The sequence below is a fragment of the Eschrichtius robustus genome, chromosome 2 (assembly GCF_028021215.1).
Source record: "Eschrichtius robustus isolate mEscRob2 chromosome 2, mEscRob2.pri, whole genome shotgun sequence".
Classification (NCBI taxonomy): domain Eukaryota; kingdom Metazoa; phylum Chordata; class Mammalia; order Artiodactyla; family Eschrichtiidae; genus Eschrichtius; species Eschrichtius robustus.
In genome coordinates, this window is record NC_090825.1 from 89,563,035 (window position 1) to 89,584,575 (window position 21,541).

General features: G+C 38.3%; 1 protein-coding gene across 1 annotated transcript in view; it reads left to right on the forward strand.

Annotated features, from left to right (window-relative positions):
* Window positions 1-21,541, forward strand: part of MAN2A1 (mannosidase alpha class 2A member 1) — a 160,711-nt gene that overhangs the window by 20,915 nt on the left and 118,255 nt on the right. The window contains exons 2-3 of the mRNA XM_068535712.1: window positions 9,161-9,418; window positions 12,076-12,220. Coding sequence (XP_068391813.1) covers window positions 9,161-9,418; window positions 12,076-12,220 — 403 coding nt within the window. The remainder of the gene's footprint in view (window positions 1-9,160; window positions 9,419-12,075; window positions 12,221-21,541) is intronic.

The following is a 21,541-nucleotide window of genomic DNA, read 5'->3' on the forward strand; positions in this document are numbered from 1 at the left end:
ATTGGGGGTTCCCTTGAACTTTACACGCTTTTTTTCTCTTCCAGCTTTTAAGATTTTTCTTTGTCTTTGATTTTTGTCAATTTTATTAAACTGTGTCTTGGAGAGGATCAATTTAAATTGATTTAGTTTGGTGACCTATTAGTTTCATGAACCTGATATCCAAATGTCTCCTCAGTTTGGGAAAGTTCTCAGCCATTATTTCATTAAATAAGCTTTCTGCACTCTTCTCCTTCTCAAACTCCAATAATTTGCAAACCGGTTCTTTTGTTGGTATCCCACAGAACATGTAGGCTTTTAAAATTCTTTTTCATTCCTTTTTCTTTTTTCTCCTGATTGAATGATTTCAATTGATCTATCTTTGAGCTCACTTATTCTTTCCTTTGCTTGGTCAAGTCTGATGTTAGAGCTCTCTACTGATCATTGTATTCTTCAGCTTGAAAATTTCTTGTTTGGTTCTTATATATGTTTTCCATCTCTTCATTGAACTTCTCATTTTTTTCTTATATTGTTTTTATGATATTGTTATGTTGCTTATCTGTGTTCTATTACTCTTATCTAGAGTTCTGTTGTAACTCTCTGAGCATCTTTTGAACAATTGTGAATTATTTGTTGGGCAATTCCTGTATCTTCATTTGTTTGAGACCAATTACTAGAGGTTTACTGTATTCCTTTGGTGGAGTCATGCTTCCCTGATTCTTTGTGATCCCTGTAGCCTAGTAAAGGTGTCTGCATTTGAAGAAGCAGTGACCTCCTCCAAACTGTGGACTGACTGGTAAGAGAAGCCTTTTACCTGTGGGTGGGGGCATGCTGGAGCATGCTGTGACCCCAGGTCAAGTGCAGGGGTGTGTGGCTACATCAGTTTTGGGGGTCAGTGTGATGTCTCTGGCTCAGGCCACTGGATTTCACAACATTGATATGTGTGGTCTCTGGTGAGTGATGCAGGCTGTTTTCAGTGGCTGCAAGGGCTGTCTGAGTCCTCTTTGGCATCGCTAGGTTCAATGGCTAGGTATCAGAGCAGACAGCAGTGATGGCCAGAGCTGGTGGTGTGCACACATTTGGCCACGGGAGCCAGCTACAGGGGCCAGTGAAGTGGCAGGGCCGGTTGCAGACGTACATGTATTTGTGGCACTACAAGTCAGGCAGCAAAGCTGGAGCCAACTATGGGTACACTGGTAGTTGCAGGGCCCCTGGTGGTTGATGTGTACTACTGTGACTGCTCGGTCTCACCATGAGCACGCCGCAGTGGAGACTGGTGTCAGGGGCAGTCTGGGGGTGTGCAGGTGCACAGCTGGCAGGTCTAGCTGGCAGGTCTAGCTACCGGTGGGCATAGTGTTGCCTGCCGGTGACAGAAGACAGGACCACATCCTGACCCACAAGCAGCTGTGGGGGCCCTCGCAGTAGGCATGCTTTCCCATGGCTGCACAGTCTCTTCCTGGGTGTGCGCAGGTGATGGAGGCTGGTGATAAGCATCAGGTTGGCAGCAGCTTGCAAGTGCACAGCTGGAGCGGCTCCCATAGTAGTGAGGGTCTAGGCTGGAATCTTGCACTTGAGCAGCCACAGAGGCCTGGTTTGGCTGCTGATGTGGTTCCTGGGCTCCAGAGGGGATGGGTGTGGAGGAAGCAGGAGGGGACACAGGTGGCTGGAGTCAATGAATGTGAACACATGTTGGGTGAAAACTGGTGAAATCTGCAGGGGTTCTGTGACTACTGTGCTGGCCATTGGTTCCTTCTTCAGTGATGGAAGCTGCTGGGTTTCTCTGCAGTGCAGGTCACTGTGAACTCCTGCTGTGTGACTGCTACTGGTAGCCCCTGCTTTTCTTCCTTGTTCCTAGATGTCTCTATGTGTCTCTTTGTACAGTGCTCCAAAGGGCTGAGGAGGTTGATCACTTACCCACTTTTCTTTCCCAGCAAGGGGAACCCTTTCTAGCTGTGGAGTTCCCTCTTGGCATTGAACAATGTTGGCTTGGGGGATGGCATGATGCAGGCAAAATGAAGCCGCTTTCCTTCTTTTTTTGTGTGGTATTCTCAGTTTGTTGTTGTTGTTGTTGTTGTTCCACTGTGTTGCTGAAATTCTGTAAGTAGACTCCAGAGCTCTCCCAGGACTATTTTGTTTGTGGATAGCTCTCTAATTGTTGATCTTTGTGGGAAGATGGAGGCTGGGGTCTCCTATGCTGCTGTTTTGGTTATGCTACTCTCTTGACTTGGCGTTAGAGTCTGTTCTTAATCACAGTTGTTGTTCCTCTTCAAAGTAATTTTAGAAAGCCAAACTTTTATTATAGCAGTAGCAGCAGTAATATCTTCTTGAGTGCTTACTTGGTGGCAGGTTCTGTGCTAAGTTCATTTACAACCATTCCAAGCAATGGGTATTAGCACTGCATTTAGCCCGTAATGAAACTGAGGCTCCCCAAAGTTAAGCTGTTGTACTTCCTTAAGGTCACAGTGCTTGTAAGTGCCAGATCTAGGATTGGAACCCAGACAGTCTGACCCAGAGCCCATGTGCTTAACTATTTAGCTAAACTGCCTTTACCTTTATCTGGTAAAAGGAGTCATTAAAAGTAATCATTATTTGCTGTTATTTAAAAATAAAAATGTGGTAAGGTATAATATCCTAGAGCATGAGATGGAGGAGACTTAATATATATTTAAACAGATTATCAAAGGGTACAGGTCTGTGAATTCATGTCACCCTGTGGGGAGTTGAGGGATGACTTGCCAAATGGTTTATTGTCTGCTGCATTCTCTTAGGTATTTCACTGAAATGCATGATGTCAGAGCCATAGGTCCCAAACTTGGCTAATCACCAGAGTCACCTGTGGAACATTAACATTGCAGTTTCTGGGGCCCTACCTGAGATTCCAGGGTGAATCCCAGGGATCTGTAATTTTGAGCAGCCTTTCCAATGAGTCTAATGGTCACTGTTAGAGCCTTGTTCACCCAACCACATTCACTTCATGAAGGACAGTGACTTCAGTGACAGAATCCAAGTGCAGAAAAATCTTGATGTGATGGAGTGACATGCTGAATCTAACAAAATTAAATTTAAAGGGGGGAAAAAGCATAAATGAAAGGGGGTATAGATCTAGAGTTTCAGGTATACACACACACACATATTGGGGTGAAGTTTTGTTTCTTCGGGCGAAGTTTTGTTTCTTTTGCATTCTGCCATTGGTGGTTATATAATATACATGTAATAATATTTCCTCTAGAGTTCTCTTAATTATAAATTTGATTTGGTTGAATGAAGATTTCATATCACTACCATGGTAAGAAGGATTCTAGAATCGTCTCAGCGTTCTTTATCCAAACTCCCTCTACCCTGCCCCCCACACGTCAGTTGAAAATCATAGCCCGTTGAGCCATGGTTACTGAAGGTTGTGAAATCTGAAAACATTTGATTGGACTGTACAGAATCCATAATCTTTGCCCTAGAAAAGGAGCCACGTATTTTACTCTACTCACGAGGTCATGATTGTCACTATGTGGCCGAATATGGGTCATTTTTAATTTCATTTCCCGAAAGTCCATGAAGATCACCCTATTATTTAGGACTCCTGATTCTTTTCTTACCTACTTTTTGGGTTACAGTGAACAGTTTTTCTGGATTTTCTTTCTTTAAAAATTATTAGTTTCATTTTTATTTGTATTATTTTTGGTGTAGGTATATGTGCCAAAAAATGACATTTACTACTTCCTTGTCTTAGGAAAAATGTTACACACTGTTTTTCTGTCTTTTTTTTTTTTTTTTTTTTTTAGTAAATATTTGCATTTCTATTGTGTGCCAGGTGTTGTGCTAGGCATCAGGGTACAATGATGAGTAAGACAGCTGTGGTGCTTGTTCTAAATATAGTGATTCATTTAGTGATGAAGATGGGGAAATAGTACATGAATAAAATAGGTAAAAATGCTGTGGAAGAAACAAAAAATAAGCTGACATAGAGTATAACCTGAGGAGGCCTATTTTCGAGAGGATGGCTGGAGAAGACTATGCAGAGGGGACATTTGGAGCAGAAGGGAGTTGGAGCATTCTGTAAAGAGAACATGTACCAAGGTCTTGATGAGGTGGGAAGGAGCTGGTTTAGAACTGAGATAAGATCAGGGTGAAGCTAAGTTGGAGGAGAGAGAGAAAGAGAGCAGCGTGGGGAGATAGATATGCAGGTCCTTATTCAGTCTAGTGTGAGGTGTTTAATTTTTTTTTAAATGTGGTAAGAAACTAGCACTGGATTGTAATAAAGGTGTTACAACAGAGTAGGGCATGGTTGAAGGATGTGGATATAGGAAATCAGTTAAGAGGCTGCTATACTAGGCTAGGAGAGATTGTTGGTGGCTTGGACCAGTGTGGTAGCAGTTGAGAGGGAGAGAGGTAGATGGATTCAGTAAATATTTTGGAGGTAGGATGAATGAACTTGCAGGTAGGTTGGATGTGTGAGCAGGGTGAGGAGGATTTCAGGAGTGGTCAACGAGGTAGACATAGGCCTCCAGTCTTTACTAAGTAGCTTTAATAAGATGGCTTTTTGGGGAAAGTAATCTTTCAGACTTAAGTTTGAAACCGAAGTGGAGAAGTCAGGTAATCATTTGGAAATATGGGTCTATTTTTCAGAGAAGGGGTTTCATTTGGAAATATAAATATGGGAGACATCAGTACAGAAAATGGAATTTAAACCAAGAAGTGGATGAGATCATTTACGACAATATAGAGAAGGCAGATTTCTCAGGAGCTAACCTTGAGGGCCTCCATTGTTTAGATACTGGGGAGAAAAAGAGACTGTTAAACAGTTGGCAGGAGGAAAACCAAGAGCATGCTGTGCTGCGAGCAAGTGAAGAAAATATTTCAGGGAGGAGGGAGTGGTCCACTGGGCCAAATGCTCCTCGAGATGATGAGTAGGGACAGTGTTGGCTAATGAGGCTTGATAACATGGTAGCCTTTGGGGGCTTTTCAGGGGCAGTTTTGGTGGAGTGGTAGGCAGATGCTGATTGGAATGGCCAGATGAGGGAATGGGAGTTTGTAAGGAAGGGGGATGTATAGACTGTTGATAACCTCTGTTTGTCTGTGAAGAGGGTGGGGCCCTCGAAGGGAATGGTGGGGCTAAGGGAAGCACCAGAGTTTATTTTTTTAGATAGGATATAGTGTTAAGTTGAACCATAAGAAATTGGTGACATTTGACTATTTTTGGCTTATGAGAATGGCAATTTCATATAATTTGACCTAATATAATATGTTATACTATTGAGGATGAGTTGCTTTTAGAAGGCGAGTTTGATGAAGCAGTGTTGAGGGAGTTTAACCAAAAGAATACAGCCTTTGAGCAATTGAGAGAGATGGGTTTGGAGCTCACCAGTGGAGTGTTGGTCTTTGACGTGGGGCGGGGAGGCACGTATATTTTCAGTTGTAACAGGAAGGAAGAATGATATGCAGATGCAGCCATGCTTGAGTGATTACAGTGATGCCAATCCCAGCAGCTAGTGTCTTATATGGGGCAAATAATTATATAAGTTTTTGGATTTAGCAGTTAGGTGTATATAGATTGATTTTTTTCATAGGGCGCTATGGGTACTGATCTTGGTTTGCTTGTAGTAGGCTCTAAATTTTCTCTCTCAAAAGTCTTTGCTATTAGTGATTTTTTTTTTTTCTCAGTTTTTCTTTTTCACCAGAAGCAGAGTAAATCAAATATCATGACCTCCTTCCCCACTCCTTGGCAGTGCAACACCGTGGCCTCCCTGTAGAACTGATTAGCAAATCAAAGAATAAAGTGGTTTTCTCACAAGTGATTTTCTTGCCCTACAGAAAATTGTCTTTTTCAATATTACCATCAGCATTCTTTGACTTGTCAGCATAACTGAAACATTATCTATGATTTCTGTTACTTTAATGCAGACTACAAGTGTATCTTTTTAAGGTCATATCATGCTCCTCTGTCGTGTGTACAGAATTTGCTTATGGAAGTATGTATATTTCAAGAATTTTAGCTGTTTGTAGCGAGACTTTATTCCACTGCATAATATAGTTTAAAAAATGATTTTCATTAGACCATTATGCTAACATATCTCTAGGCCATAATTTTCTCCATGGACTTATTAATTCAGTACAGAATTCCAGGTACTGATCATTAATTGTATCTTTAAAACTACAGTGAGATTGAAAGTCATCTTTAGTGCCTGCAGGATCTTTTTTCATGGAACATCCATCGCCTGTAATGTTTATTTTGTATAATACTCTCATCCATGGGTTTCGGGACTGGGGCCATAGTGAGAATATTCGCAAAAGGAGGCTCTTTTTTCTCAGTGTGTTCTTTTAAGCTATAGGTGGCTTTGCTATATGCATGGCTCCAGAATTACCTTTTCCCGAAAGTACAGAAAGATCTGGAGAAACATGGGCACCCATGAATTAATTTATACATTATAAGTGTCGGATAAAACACGCAGCATCTTTAAAAGCTCTGGGATGGTGGTATTTTAGACTAAGCTAAGGTTTTATTTTATGGAGGTGTGTAGCTTTACTGCAGGCAAGACAAGGCAACATGTTCTAATTCTGCTTGAATTCAGAGGAACTTGATTTACTGTTGTTACCTGCTGTGGTAGAAATTGCAAGCATCACTGAAGTAGGCTTGTATCTTCAGTATTGGAAATATTCAACAAAACTCATCAGTAGTGATTTCAAAAAGCCTCAGTCTGGGGTGTTGTGATAATGAGTGAAGAAAAGTTTTTCCCTTATTTCAGACAGCCTTTGATAGCATGTCCATTTAGGAAATTAAATACAGATTAGTCAGCTGTGTACCTAACTCTCAAATATTTTTAGCTTCTTTGCGTGAACTTTGGGTTAGGCCAAGGGGTCCCCTTTGGTCTTTCCACGAGAGCCAATCGACCAATATGGATGTGTGCCTATAAAGAAATATTTGTAGTGTAATATTGCTCAATTGCTGACTGGCAACCTCTGTGGTTCAACTAGCTTCTTTGGACCCTGACCTAGTGTGTCAGTGATCCAACAAGTTTCCTTTGCTTTGCCATTTCTAGTCAAGGACTGATCCATATTCTCTCATATTGCTTTTCACGGGGGGAAGTGGGGCTTGTTTTGCAGGATGAGTTCTTTGCTAAGACCTTGCGCTTTCTGCTTCTCTATACATTGATGAACAGGCTTGAGTTCTCCCTTGTAGGACGTGGCACCCCACCCTAGAGGTGACAGTTGCCTTAAAGGACTACAGTTCTGACCTGTAGGGGGCTCTTTCTATCATACGTGTCTAAGTAGAGAAGCCTGTGAGAGCACCTTTCAGGTCTGAGGAGGTCCATGGCCATCTTGTGCTCTTTGTTTCTTCAACGTCTAGGCTTTGGTTATTCACCTCCAGTGTTGTCTCTCCCACTCACCCTCAAGGTACCTTCCTGCTGGTTTGCCTCTCATCTTGGCTATAGTAAGTCCCCTACATACGAACCTTCAAGCTGTGACCTTTCAAAGATGCGAACATATTATAAACTTACTACAGTACAGTGCTATCAATATATAGCCGATTGTGTTCGTTGGGTACCTAGGCTAACTTTGTTGGACTTACGAACAAATTGGACTTAAAGACGCGCTCTTGGAATGGAACTCATTCGTATGTAGGGGACTTACTGTACTATTTTTCTTATTCCAAAATATCTCCCTTAGTCCCTTCAGACTTCTGTCACCTCTCTCACAGTTTGCTGAAGTGGTCTTCTCTTGGTAGAGAGCACTCTATTGATTTCTCCCCACCCCTTGCTGAACTGGCCAATACTTGGAACTTGAATCTTTCTTATTCTTGGCCTCCCCATTACAAAATCCACAACCACTCATAACGGACTAAAGAAAAGTATAAATACCCTTAACCAGTTTTTTCCATCTTGATTATGGCCTTCCTTATGTATTTTTTATCAAAAGAGGATCAATCATGTCATACGTACTATGTTTTTCATACATACTATTTTAAAACTGGGTTTTCTTCACTGTATCTCCTGAAAGTAACTTCCCAATATTTCTTTTTTTTGAAAATTTGTATTTCTAACTTTTTAGTGACTGAAAACTGTTTCATGATATTAGATGTATCACTTGACCAGTCCTTCACTTTGGGACATGTAGGTGTTTTTTCTTCTTCTTTTCCTTCCCCCTTTCTGTCTTCCTGTTACTTACTGGTGAGAGAATTTTTGTTTCTGGGTGTACGGATTTGTTTATTTTCTATGCATATATTTTATTAAACCTTAATGTGGACATTTTTGGGGTCATAGCGCAGGCTATTGCTATTGCTATTGCTGTGGCACAAATGCAATGTCACCTTGTGTATTCAGACAGGGACCCATATCTAATGCGCATCTGTCTTTCCAGCATGTAGCCTTATGCCTGTACAGTGGATGTTCACTAAAGAATTATTGTTGAGTTGAAGAAATGTGAGGGCCATGTGATAAACATATAAGTACTATGTATTTGGGACCCAAGATATAGGAGTTAACAAGACAAAGATTGTCATTGCTCTCATAAGTTGAAGGGTTATTCTTTATAGCATGGTTTATGTTTAGAGGTGGCAAGCCTCTACATGTGAGGATCAATTTAAAAAACTGAAAGATGCACAGTAGTATAGTAGGAGCAATCTAAATGACTTACAGTGCAGTTGCTTGGGGAAGGTTCATGCCAATCTTTTTCATAATATAGCTAATTAAGAGTTGACTAGTTGATTTTTCTATTGATGATAGTTCTTTAGGATTGTTCACTAGTGTTACTGATTGAAATGGAATGATCTTTTTTAGGTTCATACATTTTTGCTCTTATAAGTAACTGGAATCAATTATAGTTAAATTTAAAATTTCATATCTGAGTATAATATGGTGTTGTACTTAGTGATTTTAGAGACCTGAAGATCTTTTAGGGCTGGGTTTGGGGTAATAGGAAATATAGCCCCCAATATTTTTGGTCTTTCTGTTGCACATTTTAAAATATGACTAAACGAAGATTGCAGCCATGGAGAAGATTTTCTGCTGTAAATTGGTGTTTTAACAGCCAGCTGTTATGCGTTCACGCGTTCTGTGATCCCACTTATAAAAGTGGATAGTGAAGGATGAGTAGCTGCCCTCTTGGTCAGGCACATAGTTTAAAAAAAATGTTGTGTGTCTCAGCAGAGCTATATTAGAGTTTCATATAGCTGCCTTTTTCTTTTTTATTGTAGGGCCAGCTCTCAATGTTGCAAGAAAAAATAGACCATTTGGAACGTTTGCTAGCTGAGAATAATGAGATCATCTCAAATATTAGAGACTCGGTCATCAATTTGAGTGAGTCTGTGGAGGATGGTTCGAAAAGCTCAAAAGGCAATTTCAGCCAAGGTGCCGGCTCACCTCTTCTGCCATCGAAACAGCTGTCTCTCACAGTTGACCCTGGAGACTGTCTGTTTGCTTCGCAAAGTGGAAGTCAGAGTTCAGATGTGCAGGTAATGTATGCATTCGTTAATAATCACTGGGCTGGGCTTCCCTGGTGGCGCAGTGGTTGAGAGTCTGCCTGCCAATGCAGGGGACACGGGTTTGAGCCCTGGTCTGGGAAGGTCCCACATGCCGCAGAGCAACTAGGCCCGTGAGCCACAATTACTGAGCCTGCGCGTCTGGAGCCTGTGCTCCGCAACAAGAGAGGCCGTGATAGTGAGAGGCCCGCACACCGCGATGAAGAGTGGCCCCCACTTGCCACAACTAGAGAAAGCCCTCACACAGAAACGAAGACCCAACACAGCCAAAAATAAATAAATTAATTAAATTTAAAAAAATTAAAAAAAAAAGTTTGCCTTCAATTAAAAAAAAAAATAATCACTGGGCTTTGATTTGTTTTTGTTTTTTTAGATTTGATTTGGTATCTGTTCTTAGTTGCTGAATTCTCTGGATTATCGTTTCTATTTTTATAAAATCATTTGATTAGTCAAATGATCATTAATGTTCTTTTTAGTGATAAATTTCTGTAATTCTGTGTTTCTCCTAATTTTTCTTATTTTATACTTCCTGACTATGGCCTTTTCTGTATGCTTCTTAGGTCTTATTTTCTGTAGTAGTTGAAGACCTTCAGAGGTTTAAATCTGGCCAAAGAGATTTTGTTTACCTTCCTTTGGAGAGTACCAGAAAAGCCCTACTCTTAGTATATATCTGTTCTACATTATAGGTTTCACACAGTGTAAGGTTAGATTCTTTTTACTGAATATGCCTTTGTGAGAGGGAAGGGAAATGTTCTAGAGCCATGCTGTCCAGGATGGAGGCTGCTGTCCACCTGCGGTTAATGAGCACTTCAAGTGTGGCTAATTTGAGTTGAGATGTACACTTATATCCACACAAAGTGTTGAAGAGTTAGTGTGAAAAAAAGAATGTAAAATATCTTGCTCATTCTTATACTGATTACATGTTGGGATGGTAAAATTTCCAATATATCAGGTTAAAAAATATATCATCAAAATTAATTTTACCTATTTCATTTTACTAGAAAATTTTAAATTATGTATTTGGCTTGCATAATATTTCCCTCGGGTAGCACTGTTCTGGAGGGTAGAGGAGTTGAAAACTAAGGTGAGAAAGGACTTCTGCCTTTCTTAAACTTTGGGTGTGTCACTCATATTTGCTCTGTTCTACAAATTGGCAAAGAGCTATTTTAACGTTGTACCTTAGACTGGAAACTGGAACTTGGTGACAGGACCCTGGGGTGTGAATATTTTAAAGTTGGACAAAAGGAGTTGGCTCTGGCCTTGCTTCAGAGTAGAAGTTTTCATTAACTCTTGGGGACAGAGAACATGATATGATCTCGAGGCCATGGCTCACAGGCCACGCCAGAAGCTGGGGACAGTGGAGCTGCCCGGGCTGCGTGCCTACAGCCTCATCAGCCTAGTGTGTGGCCAGGTTCAGATAGGATCACGATCCTGGGCTTTGAAGGGGTATCTATTTCTGTGAGGCTTGGCTTTGTTTAGGTTTTAATTAAGTACCTTTTAAAGGGAAATGATAAAATCTTTTTGGGGGGGGAGGGGAAGGGTCTAAATCTGAGCTGGACAGAAAGGAGCTGCAGAGCAGCCATGGAAATCAGACAGAGCAAGGTAGCAGGGTACTGGGAAAGCTGCAGGGCCCAAGAAAGACCTGGAAGGAATAGCAGAGAGTGCTCTCACATCCTCTTATCCAGCTGGTTCCCAAAGATTTGTTCTCATCCTTGGGAGTATTTTATTTTAGTTATGAACTTCCAAGTGAAAGATATATTATTGTTTTAAAATACTTTGTATTCACTTTTATATAATTTGCTTATCTTAAAAAAATTTGTAACCCATTTCTGTATTTATTAGGATGTAATTTTTTAGTTTGAATTTTACCAAAGAAGGTTTGTGTTCTTTGTTACACTTACTATTATAGAGAGTATGAAAAATAAGTTTTTAGGTTTGTTTGGCTTTGTTTTTCTGTAATATTTTTTTCCTTTGTGTCCAAATAGATTATTATCTAGAAGGAACACTACATTGGAAACTTAGAAAATATTTGAACACTAAAAGCTAAATCTCAATGTAAAAAATTCTTCCAATTTTAAACCTAGTTGACCCTGTTATAGTTTTATTTTTAGAATAAAAAAGGTAAACATACATAGGCGAAATTAAAGAATAGCTATAGATCCATTTCCATTCAGATACATATTTTAAAACATAGGAGATTGATTATAATATAAAGACGAAGTAGAAAATAATTTTCAGTACCGTGTTTGAAAATGCTAAAATATTTGATCATGATGAAATTTTTTTTTGTTTGCTCTTCAGTTCCCATCATTTTCTATTAAATTGTATTGGAAGTAAAGCAAGGGAAGAATTGTATGAAGGTATTTTATATTAGAAGCAGAAGAGGAAGGGGATTATTTATCAGGTTAATTATATAATACAAATAGCATTTTAATCCTTTGAATGGTGATTAAATATTTTCTGCCTTAAACTCTTTAGTTAATGTCTACAGAAATAGTTTTATCTTTTAAAATATATATACAGAGTACAGCAAGGAATAGTTTTGAGCAAATATTTCCAACATTAAGTTTAAATTAATAATGGTTATACATGATTAAATTTCACTTTTTTTTTTTGTCTCATATTTTTAGATGTTGGATGTTTACAGTCTAATTCCTTTTGACAATCCGGATGGTGGAGTTTGGAAGCAAGGATTTGACATTACTTATAAAGCTGATGAATGGGATACTAAGCCCCTTCAAGTCTTTGTGGTGCCTCATTCCCATAACGACCCAGGTAAAATTTGCACTTCAAAAATCTAGAGGTTAATAAGCCCTTGTAGGCCCAGAGTATTTTAGTGAGAGTCTGGTATAACTCACTTCTCAAATTTTTGAGACGTTATTCTCTGACTTTTAACAATAACATATTTATTTTATATGTAGTTGTGTTCTCATTTTATCAATTTATGAGCCATTCAAGGATAATACTTGTATAGTATAAAATAGGAATAAACACAAGAAGGTCTTAGCTTTGGGAGATGAAAAGTTACATGCATTTAAGGTACTGATAGTTCATTTCAGTTACTTCTTGCGTATTGTGTGGGAGAATTATTTCACATCCATAAACTCTATGTTAGAAAACTCAGAGTGCTCTTGGGAAAGTTTTTATCTTTAAAATGTAGAAACAGTGTAAAGTGGTTAAGATCCTTGATGTTAAGCAGACATGAGAGTGAGTCCCAATCCCAACAGTGTTAAACAACTTTAGGCCAGCTTCTTAACATGAGAGTAAGTTTTTTCCCAGGTGGAATCAGGATAAAGTACTTACTTCATAGGGTAAAATGTTAAAGGTATGTTACACAGCCCTAGAGTAACTGCTATCATTATCATTAATGTTATTATTCTTTCATATGACAACTTTTGTTATTTACTGAGGCCAGAGATTTTCCCCCCAAGGTAAAGGGAAGTTGCTAAAATGATGATGGGAAATGTGATTCGATGTTTATCTCTGTTAGTGTGAGGACACAGGCACTAAGTAAATGCCCAGTGAATTAAGTTGCAGGATTCTTTTTTGGAATATACTTCCAAAGACCTCTTTTGAATGACTGACTTTTGCTTCTATTTGTTATTTTTCTCAATTTCATTATTACTCTCGGAGGCACCATATTCATTTACTACTTTGAAGGTTTTTTTCTTTATTCCCAATTTTCAATTTTGTCATACTATATTCTTTTCAACTAGTTTATTGTTATGTATTTCTTTCTGTTTCTAAGACAGTAGAACTTGTTACTTTATGTCTGGACAAATGATTTGGTGAAGCTGTGTGTGTGTGTGTGTGTGTGTGTGTGCGTGCACGCATGCGCCCTGCTTTTGGGTGTGAGAGATAGTCTGGGAGATGGAGCTTGGATGCTGAAGTGTTTGAATTTCCAGTATACTTCAATATTTAGTATACACAGAGGTATAGTATATGTGAAATCAATATTGTTCTGGAAATTTGTGATGAGCAGTTACTACACATCAGCTTCTGACTTGGTTTCCTTGTCTTTGGTTTTAATGTCTTTATCTTTTCCTAAAATTCCCTATTAGTCTTGTTAACTTTTCCTCTTATATGTTTTATATCATCTTCCTCCTTAATCTTAACCTTGCCCTTCAAATCAAAACTCAGGGTTGCCTGGGCATTGAATAAAGGCTGCAGAGATTTGGAGCCAGGCAGAATGAAGCAGACCTTCTGGTGTCCTTGGGCTTGTTTATCTATAAAATGTAGAAAATTGTGTATCTATAAAGCGGAGGTCATATAGTGGACAAGAATTAGTTATAAAGTAAGTACAAAAGGTGATGAAAATCACATCTAATAAAAATTCCTTTTGCTATTTATCCCCTTGAGCACCAGATTAAATAGTACATTTGCATTTAGGGGACACATATGAAAAAACACAGTGTCTTTGTTTATATCTGGACTCACTCAGTGAGGTGAGGTGCTCACACTTTACATGTGGGATCTGAGAATTGCCTGTAGGACTGCAGATTTTTTTTTTCTGTAAATCTCATTTACTCTGAAATAGTCCCTCATTGAGTGAGATAGTGGCAGAACCACTTTTATTATTTAAATTGTTCTCTCCTCCTCTTTTCTCTGCCAATCATGTATCATTTAATTCTTGTCACTTAGTTGGGTATGTGATGTGATTCCATTGTATACTATTCCTTGTATGCTTATAAATACACTTAGCAGTGTGTTTTACAAAGAGCTTCTAATGTGAACCCAAGTCTCCTCCCTTTTTGATTTTTTACAGACCTTTATTATCCTTTCCTCTTTTCTGCCATCCTCAATTTCCACCAATCTCATTTCTTGTTATTCTATAACGTGGGCTCTTAACTGAAATAACAAAATTTGTAGTTTACCAGGCAATGTGCCAAACGTTTTATAAACATCTAATGTTCACAATAACTTTTGAAGGTTAGTGCCACTATTCATGATGAAGGTGTTACCAACTTGCCAAGGTTACACAGGCCGTAAGTGGCACCAGAATACTTCCCTGTTAGTTTACCTGGATCTCCCACCCAGATAAACTTGAGTGGCAGAAAGCATGTGTCTCTTGTTACACTCTGTCCTCATTGCCTAGCCCAGCACTTGGCATGTAGTAATCACTAAATATATGTAAGGCCTTCACTGACCTGCCTCCGTGCCCTTTTCACAATGTGTACACACACACACACACACACACACACACACACACACACGCATTCATGCTTGCCTGTAGGCAGAAATATTAACTTCTGCTTGGTCTCCTTCCTGGAGTGTAAGCTCAATGAGGGCTCAAACTTTGTCTTATTAACCACTGGGGTGCTAATGCCTAGAACAGTAATCAACACATAGTACAGACTCATTCAGTTAAATAAATTAACAAACAAAGGAATGTGACTCTGTAGACTCAGATGAAACAGTTGACTTATTCTTTGGCCTATACGTTTAACTTCCCTCCTTCACTTCTTCCTGCTGTCTACTTATTTCCATTCCTTTAAAAAATAGCTTATTTAAAATGCACTTTTAAATACCAGTAACAGACGATATTAAGCTCTTAAAGGGCAGGGACTGCCTCTGCCCTTTAGACTTTGTTTGCATTAAGCTTCCTTCCTGTTGCAGTTAGTATGTTGTTTTGTGAGAAGACATTATGAATAACTGTTCCTGACTGTAATAAGTGAATCTGTCTGTTGGTATCCTAGCAACCACAGTTGAATCTTTTTGTCTTAGTGAAAGATGTTAATGACCCTTACCCTCAGGCCCTTCTCCACTTGAGACAAAAATAATGGTCAGAAACAGACCTTTTAAAACTAATTTTTGCTATCAAGCAAAATGCTAGAGAAGAACCTGACTTTTCTTAATAATTTTCACTGCTCCTTAACAAGAGTAGAATTTAGATAAACTAAATTATTCTGTGAAAAACTGAATCACTCAGATCATGAAAAACCACTCTTTCAGTAGAGAAGAAGAGATAAGTATGTACACATACATTCCAAGTCAAAGTGTGACTCTGATGGGAAATCTTTGTATAATACTCCTAAATGAATGTGCAATTAAGGCAGTTTACTTTCTAAATGAAATTTATAGAGATTTGTTTCCATTTTCTGCTGCAACAATTTAAAACAAACTTTAGCTCAGTAGTTTATCAGTGAAGTGTTGTCTGTTGGGGATAGAGTTTAGAAGATTCCTATATTTAGTCACCGTACTTAAAAAATTATGTTGCTGTATTTTTATAGGTGAAGATATTTTTCTTTTGGGATCAAATTGGAAAGATAAATTTCAAATTATATTTGTATGTTAATAAAATTCCTAATTATGTCTTCTTCCAGTCCATAAGGACATGTAACAATTATCATATAATATTTTACATGGTTTATATGAGATAAAACAAAGTTGGAAAGGAATTGTTAGGTAAATACTGATAATTTTGTACCGTTATGCTTTTGAAAAGTTTTGAATCATAGACCATGAAATTAAATGTTAGTTGATTGATACATGTTCATGTTGTATTTAATAAGCTGATTAAAACACAGTTAAAGCACCTTTGTATCTACAATCTTAATTCTTTGCTTCCCGCTAGTTAAACTGCTGAAATATTTAGTTAATTTTCCTTCAAAGAAATCACAGTGTGTAGAGAGAGAAGATAAGGTATACTAAATGAAAAATTGGACAGCATATTGTTAGTTAAGCAATTTGTAAAATGAGCGTTAGAAAATAATCCCCCGTGTGGTATGACTCCAAAACAGAAGGAAGACCTAGGCCCAAGAGTCACAATGGAAAATAATTTTCTTTTATGCATTTGCAGTTCTTCTGCAGAATTTTTATTGACTCGATTGAGTGATTAGGATTTTCAGCCTTTTTTTTTTTTTGAAAATTAAGAGAACATATTTTTGCATTTAGTATTATATGATAATTTGAAATGAATTTGTTTATGTATCCTTATTCTTAAAAAGTTTGTGAAAAAGAACAAAAACATATGAGGACATCACAGTGTAATGTTATTTCACAGCTTTTCTGTTCAAATACTGTTAAGCACAGTCAGAAGAAACCAGTTCTGGCCAGCCATGGTTGAGTACTGCGCATGTAGGTGAAAGGCAGTGGGGACAGAACTCAGGCTGCCAAAGGAACCTGCCTAGTGGAATGAGATGGTCAGGAGAAGGAGAGCTTTGTACGCAGACACAGTTTGGGGAGTATATTTTTCTATTTAGTTATTGTGGGATAAAGCGAGTTCTTTGGTTTTGGCTACTGTGACGGGAAATTTGCGTTTCTGGAGCTAAGATACTATGACATTCATTGCCCGTCCTGCCTCAGGGTGTGTTTGGTGTGTGTTACTTCATGGAATCTGTCCTGCAACCCTGAGAAGTGGTAAATTTAAACCCCATTGACCAGGTGAGGACAGTAAGGTTAGAGGAAGTGTAGTTATTTGCTCCAGGTCAGTCAGTCATAAATAAATGGGCAGAGGAGTGAATTGGATCTCAGATTTACGTGATTCTAAGATCCACGTTCTTTCCATTTTCTATACTGCCGCTTAAGATACTTTATTTAGTTCAAATGATGCTAGTATTTCTTTTCTTCTTGCTTTATGGGCATTAGCTAATTTAGCACATTTATCTGAACTTTGGGTTGTTAATAGAGTTGCCAGATTTAGCTGGGAAAAAAAACCAAAACAGGCTGCTCAGTTAAATTTAAATTTCCTATAAACAATGAATAATTTTTTTACATGTGTTGCAAATATTGTATGGGACACACTTATGCTAAACATTTATTATTTATCTGACGTTCAAATTTAACCTGGCATCCTGTATTTTATCGGGCAATCTTAATTGTTAAGAAATTGTGGCATTTAAAAGTTAAACATTTACGTGGCTCTTTAGGGTTGTCTTTTTAAGAGATCTCTAGAATTGGTATATTGAGGTTCCTTTTTAGAGGGAAAAAGTCTGATTGTTTGGGCTCTGACTGGACTGTATTCCTTAGGAGCACAAATGTCAGGTAGCGCCTAAGAGATGTAGGTGATCATTAAACATCTCCCGATTCCCCTATTTTGATTACTTTTGTCTGTCATCAATCCTGGGTGCATCAGAGCTCACCAGTATGCTGCTTACACAAATAATTGCTGGTACAATGGGAATTTACTATGTTCCAGGCACTGTTCTAGGTATTTTACATGTATTGAATCCATCACTCCTCTCAGCAACTTTATGACAGAAAATCCTGTTTTTACCCTCATTTCGCAGATAAGAAAACTGAGGCAGAAGAAAGGATAAGTAATGTGTCAGTGGCAGGGCTGGGTTTGAACCCAAGCCATCTGGTTCTGGAATCAGAACTTGTAACCATTAAATATTGCCTCTTGTAGGTAATACTTCTGAACCCATAGGAGAGCTTTTAGGAAGAAAGTCTTTTAAGTTTTTCCAAGCCAGATGTCATCTACTTTAGTATTATTAATCATGTAAAACATTTTAGTAACTCTCTTGCAAAAGTAGGTTCCTCATTGCACTGTTTCCTCTCCTTTTTTCCTTCTCTTCTATCCTTATTGAAACAGACGTCTTTGTCCTTAAATACTAAATTAGTACATGAAATGGTGAGTGGTTTTCCTCATTGCTACATCTTTTACAATTAGAAAGTGATTGAGAAGCCATATTTTCCAGCTTTTAAATGGTTTCTTCTAGAAGCTTTGATTATTTGCCCAGTATTGGCTTACTCATAAGTCTAAGTACGTGTACTCCTCACATATCCTAAGAGTAATGCCTCAAAGGAATATACATGTCTCTCATATTATAGAGAACCAAACTCTATTTAGAGAGGACTTATTAGGCCTGAAGTGTCCTCATTTGGTGTGAGTAGATACTCATGGATGAAATTCTTAACAAGAGAGGGAAGTAACTTTAGCACAGACTTAGAAAATATTTTGGAGGTTGATCTCACAATTGCAGGTGTCAGGTATCAAGGTATGCAGGTCTTTTAAAGGGCATTTAGAAAAGCAGTACAGTAAGAGGTCACATTTGGCCATTATACATATACAGCTGCAGGGTGAACAAAACCCCAGCTGTCCTAATAGTAATGCAAATAGGTTCTTGTGGTGTGGGATAGAATTTCCAGTGACAGCATCTTACATGGGTTCAAAAAAAATGCCGTCTCTCAAACAAGTTAATGGAAGTGAAGCTGATATGCTTTAAAAACTATTAGATGACACTGAATCACCTGGCAAAAAGGTTGGGTTATTTTGAAAATCTGAGTTTAAAAGCATTTAGAGGAATCAGCAGGTTTGCAGGTTTCCAAAGACTCAGCTTCATCTTTGATTCTCCATCTACTCTCTTCTGGAAACTTAAGTCAATTAGTAAACGTGCTTCATTTTGCCTCCTTGGCCTCTTATTTCCCTCTGTTTGTTTCCACTGCGATCCATTACCATATTTTAGCAGGATTATTGCAGTGACCTCATTTCCTCTTTTTCTTCTGCTTTACCTTGTTAGTCTATCCTTTATACTCACAGTCCAGTTATTTTTGAAAACACAGCTCAGAATACCTTAACTTCCTTCCTCCTAAGTTCTTGGTGAGAAACAAGGATCGTTTAGAAGGTTTCTGTGATCTGACCCCTACTTCTATTTATCTCACCATGCTCCCACCATGTAAGCTGCGGTGCAGCCATACCCAACTGCCTTCTGCTACCTGAAACTGACACACAATTTCATGGCTTAGTGTCTTTTCCATATCCTCTTCCGCATTTGGAATTTCCACCTTTTCTCTCTAACCAGATGACATCTAATTTAAGAATCTCTCTTCTGTCCTTCTGGTAGGAATTTACCATTTCTTTATTCCCACGGCATTTGGTTCATATTTTCACTGTAGAATCTGTTTTCATTTAGCTTAGCTTTATCCTTTTGCCCTTATTAGATGCTTGGTTTGTGTTTGAACGAATAAACCAGAACAGAATGTTAATTAAAACTCTTCCACAGTTTATAAGGGGGGAAAATAGCTTATTTTATAATAGAAATGTTGGAATTAAAATTAATCAGCATGTGAGTTATGGTAATACCAATTAAAGTTGTATGTGACCCCTTAAGTGTAAGATTGGATGTTGCAGTCGAATATTGAAGGGTTTGACAAGTGATGGAAGAAACTGTTGATCATTTGTCCATATAGAATAACTTAATTACTAAAATAAAGGAGCTTTTTTAATGAACTCTACTTGTATTTTTAAATTTGAGAATATTATGTTAAAATGGAAATAACTTGAAGCATGTTTTATTTTTTTCAATGTTTATTATCTGGATATAATTATTTTTGACTCAGAATCTTTTTATGTTTTCTCAACAGTTGGTACCTATTTAACTTTTGAGTGGAATTAATGTACTCATTAAAAAATCATTACTGTAGCAGTTAAAACCGTAACAGTGTAACAATGATTTGAGGGGCATGCCTTCTTCCGGATGTGTGTTTTTAAATCATCTTAGGGCTGACAGAGCCTTTTTAAATATAAAGTAGAAACTTAGAGATATTGTTCAAAGATTATTAGGTTAGTATCAGAACAGAGAGTGAACATAGCAGAGCTAATAGTATGTGGTATCTTTGACCTTTGGTCTCATTTCTAGTTGAAGTAGTAAGTTTGCATTTATACTCCACTTGCATTTTTTTCCAGTCCTTTCGGCACCACACTTCATTCATCTATCAAGCACTTACTGAACTCTTGCTGTTGTAGACTGTACCAGGTGCTAGATTCATGAGAACTGACTCGTTTGAAGTTCAGGTTGTAGCATGTGTCTGGGCTTGCTTCTAAAATTTGCAGGACCTGGGGCAAAAGTACATGGAGGACGTCAGACACTCTGTCTAAACATTTAAAAGTTATAAATCAAACTAATACATTGCTAAATAAAATAGGTCTCTTCCTACTGCCTTGAGAAATAACTCAGAGATCTGGAAGGCCAGGTGTGGGTTTAGATTGCTTGGGCTCCACTTCCCCACTGGAATGTGCTGGTGTTGTGGGGAGAGCCAGCCTCCAGGCGGCCCAGCCCCTTCTCCTCCCAGACCCCGCCTTGTCCTAACCCAGGAGGGGCTCTTCTTGCAGACACCCCAGTGCTCTTCCCACGCCCCTACAAACTTCAGCCCCTTGGCTACTGCCCAGGCTAGTTCAACTGTCCTAGCAGGTAAAGGCATTATAGAAGGCCCTGGGAGGCTCAGAAAGCTGGCTTGGGGATGTTTGGACACAGATTTCTGGGTCTCAGGGACTCAGAAGGGCAGGGCTGGGTAGGACAGACTGGGGGTGGGCAAGTTCTTTGCCCTGTGAATTTATCATGTGGAAAGGGATGTGGTCAGAGGAAGAATAGGGAGATCCCTCTTAAGTCCAGTGCTCAGGGTGGGGCACTCTTTGCCCAGGTCCTAAGGGTGGTACTGTGTATGCCCTTGAACCGAATAAAACGAAGTGTTCCTTAAGAGGATCAGGTCTTCACGAAGTCTGTAGACTTCGAAGCTAGATCGGATCCAAAATTTAAAAAATAAATTTTATTTTGTTAGTGAAAAATTACTAGGTGTGTATTTGTTTATGCACATTAAAAATAAGCAGTAGAGTTTTCAACTTTATTAGTTTTCTGTTTTAGAACTTAAAAAAATTTTATGATAAAATTGTGATAGTGAATTTGGAATTATGCTGGCTGTATAGAACTTCTAATTGTGTACTCTTTGTTTTTAATATTTCCCCACTTATTTAAAATAGTGATTAAGTGTTTTATGGGTGATAGTGTTGTTAGGATGAAAAAGAATAAATTGAAAAGTACTAATGCTCTTCTAGCCCTGGTTCAATTTCCAAGTGTATTCAAGGGAAAGAAAAAGGCTGTGAATTGACCACTTAAGTAAATCAGTTTGCAACCGAATGTCCCAAGATTATTAAATCTAGAGGTAGGAATATAATTTTATGTCACAAAAATTCATCCCATACAACTTTTTGTAAAATACTATCTTTGTGATTGGTCTCATGTTAATATACAATTGGAGTTTTACAGTAGTTTAGAAAAAGAAAGAGCCAATTCAATGTAAAAGGGAATACTTGATTACGCTATTGTATAAGAGCAGTAAAAGCTAATTTACTGTTATATTACTCAATATTGAAAACTT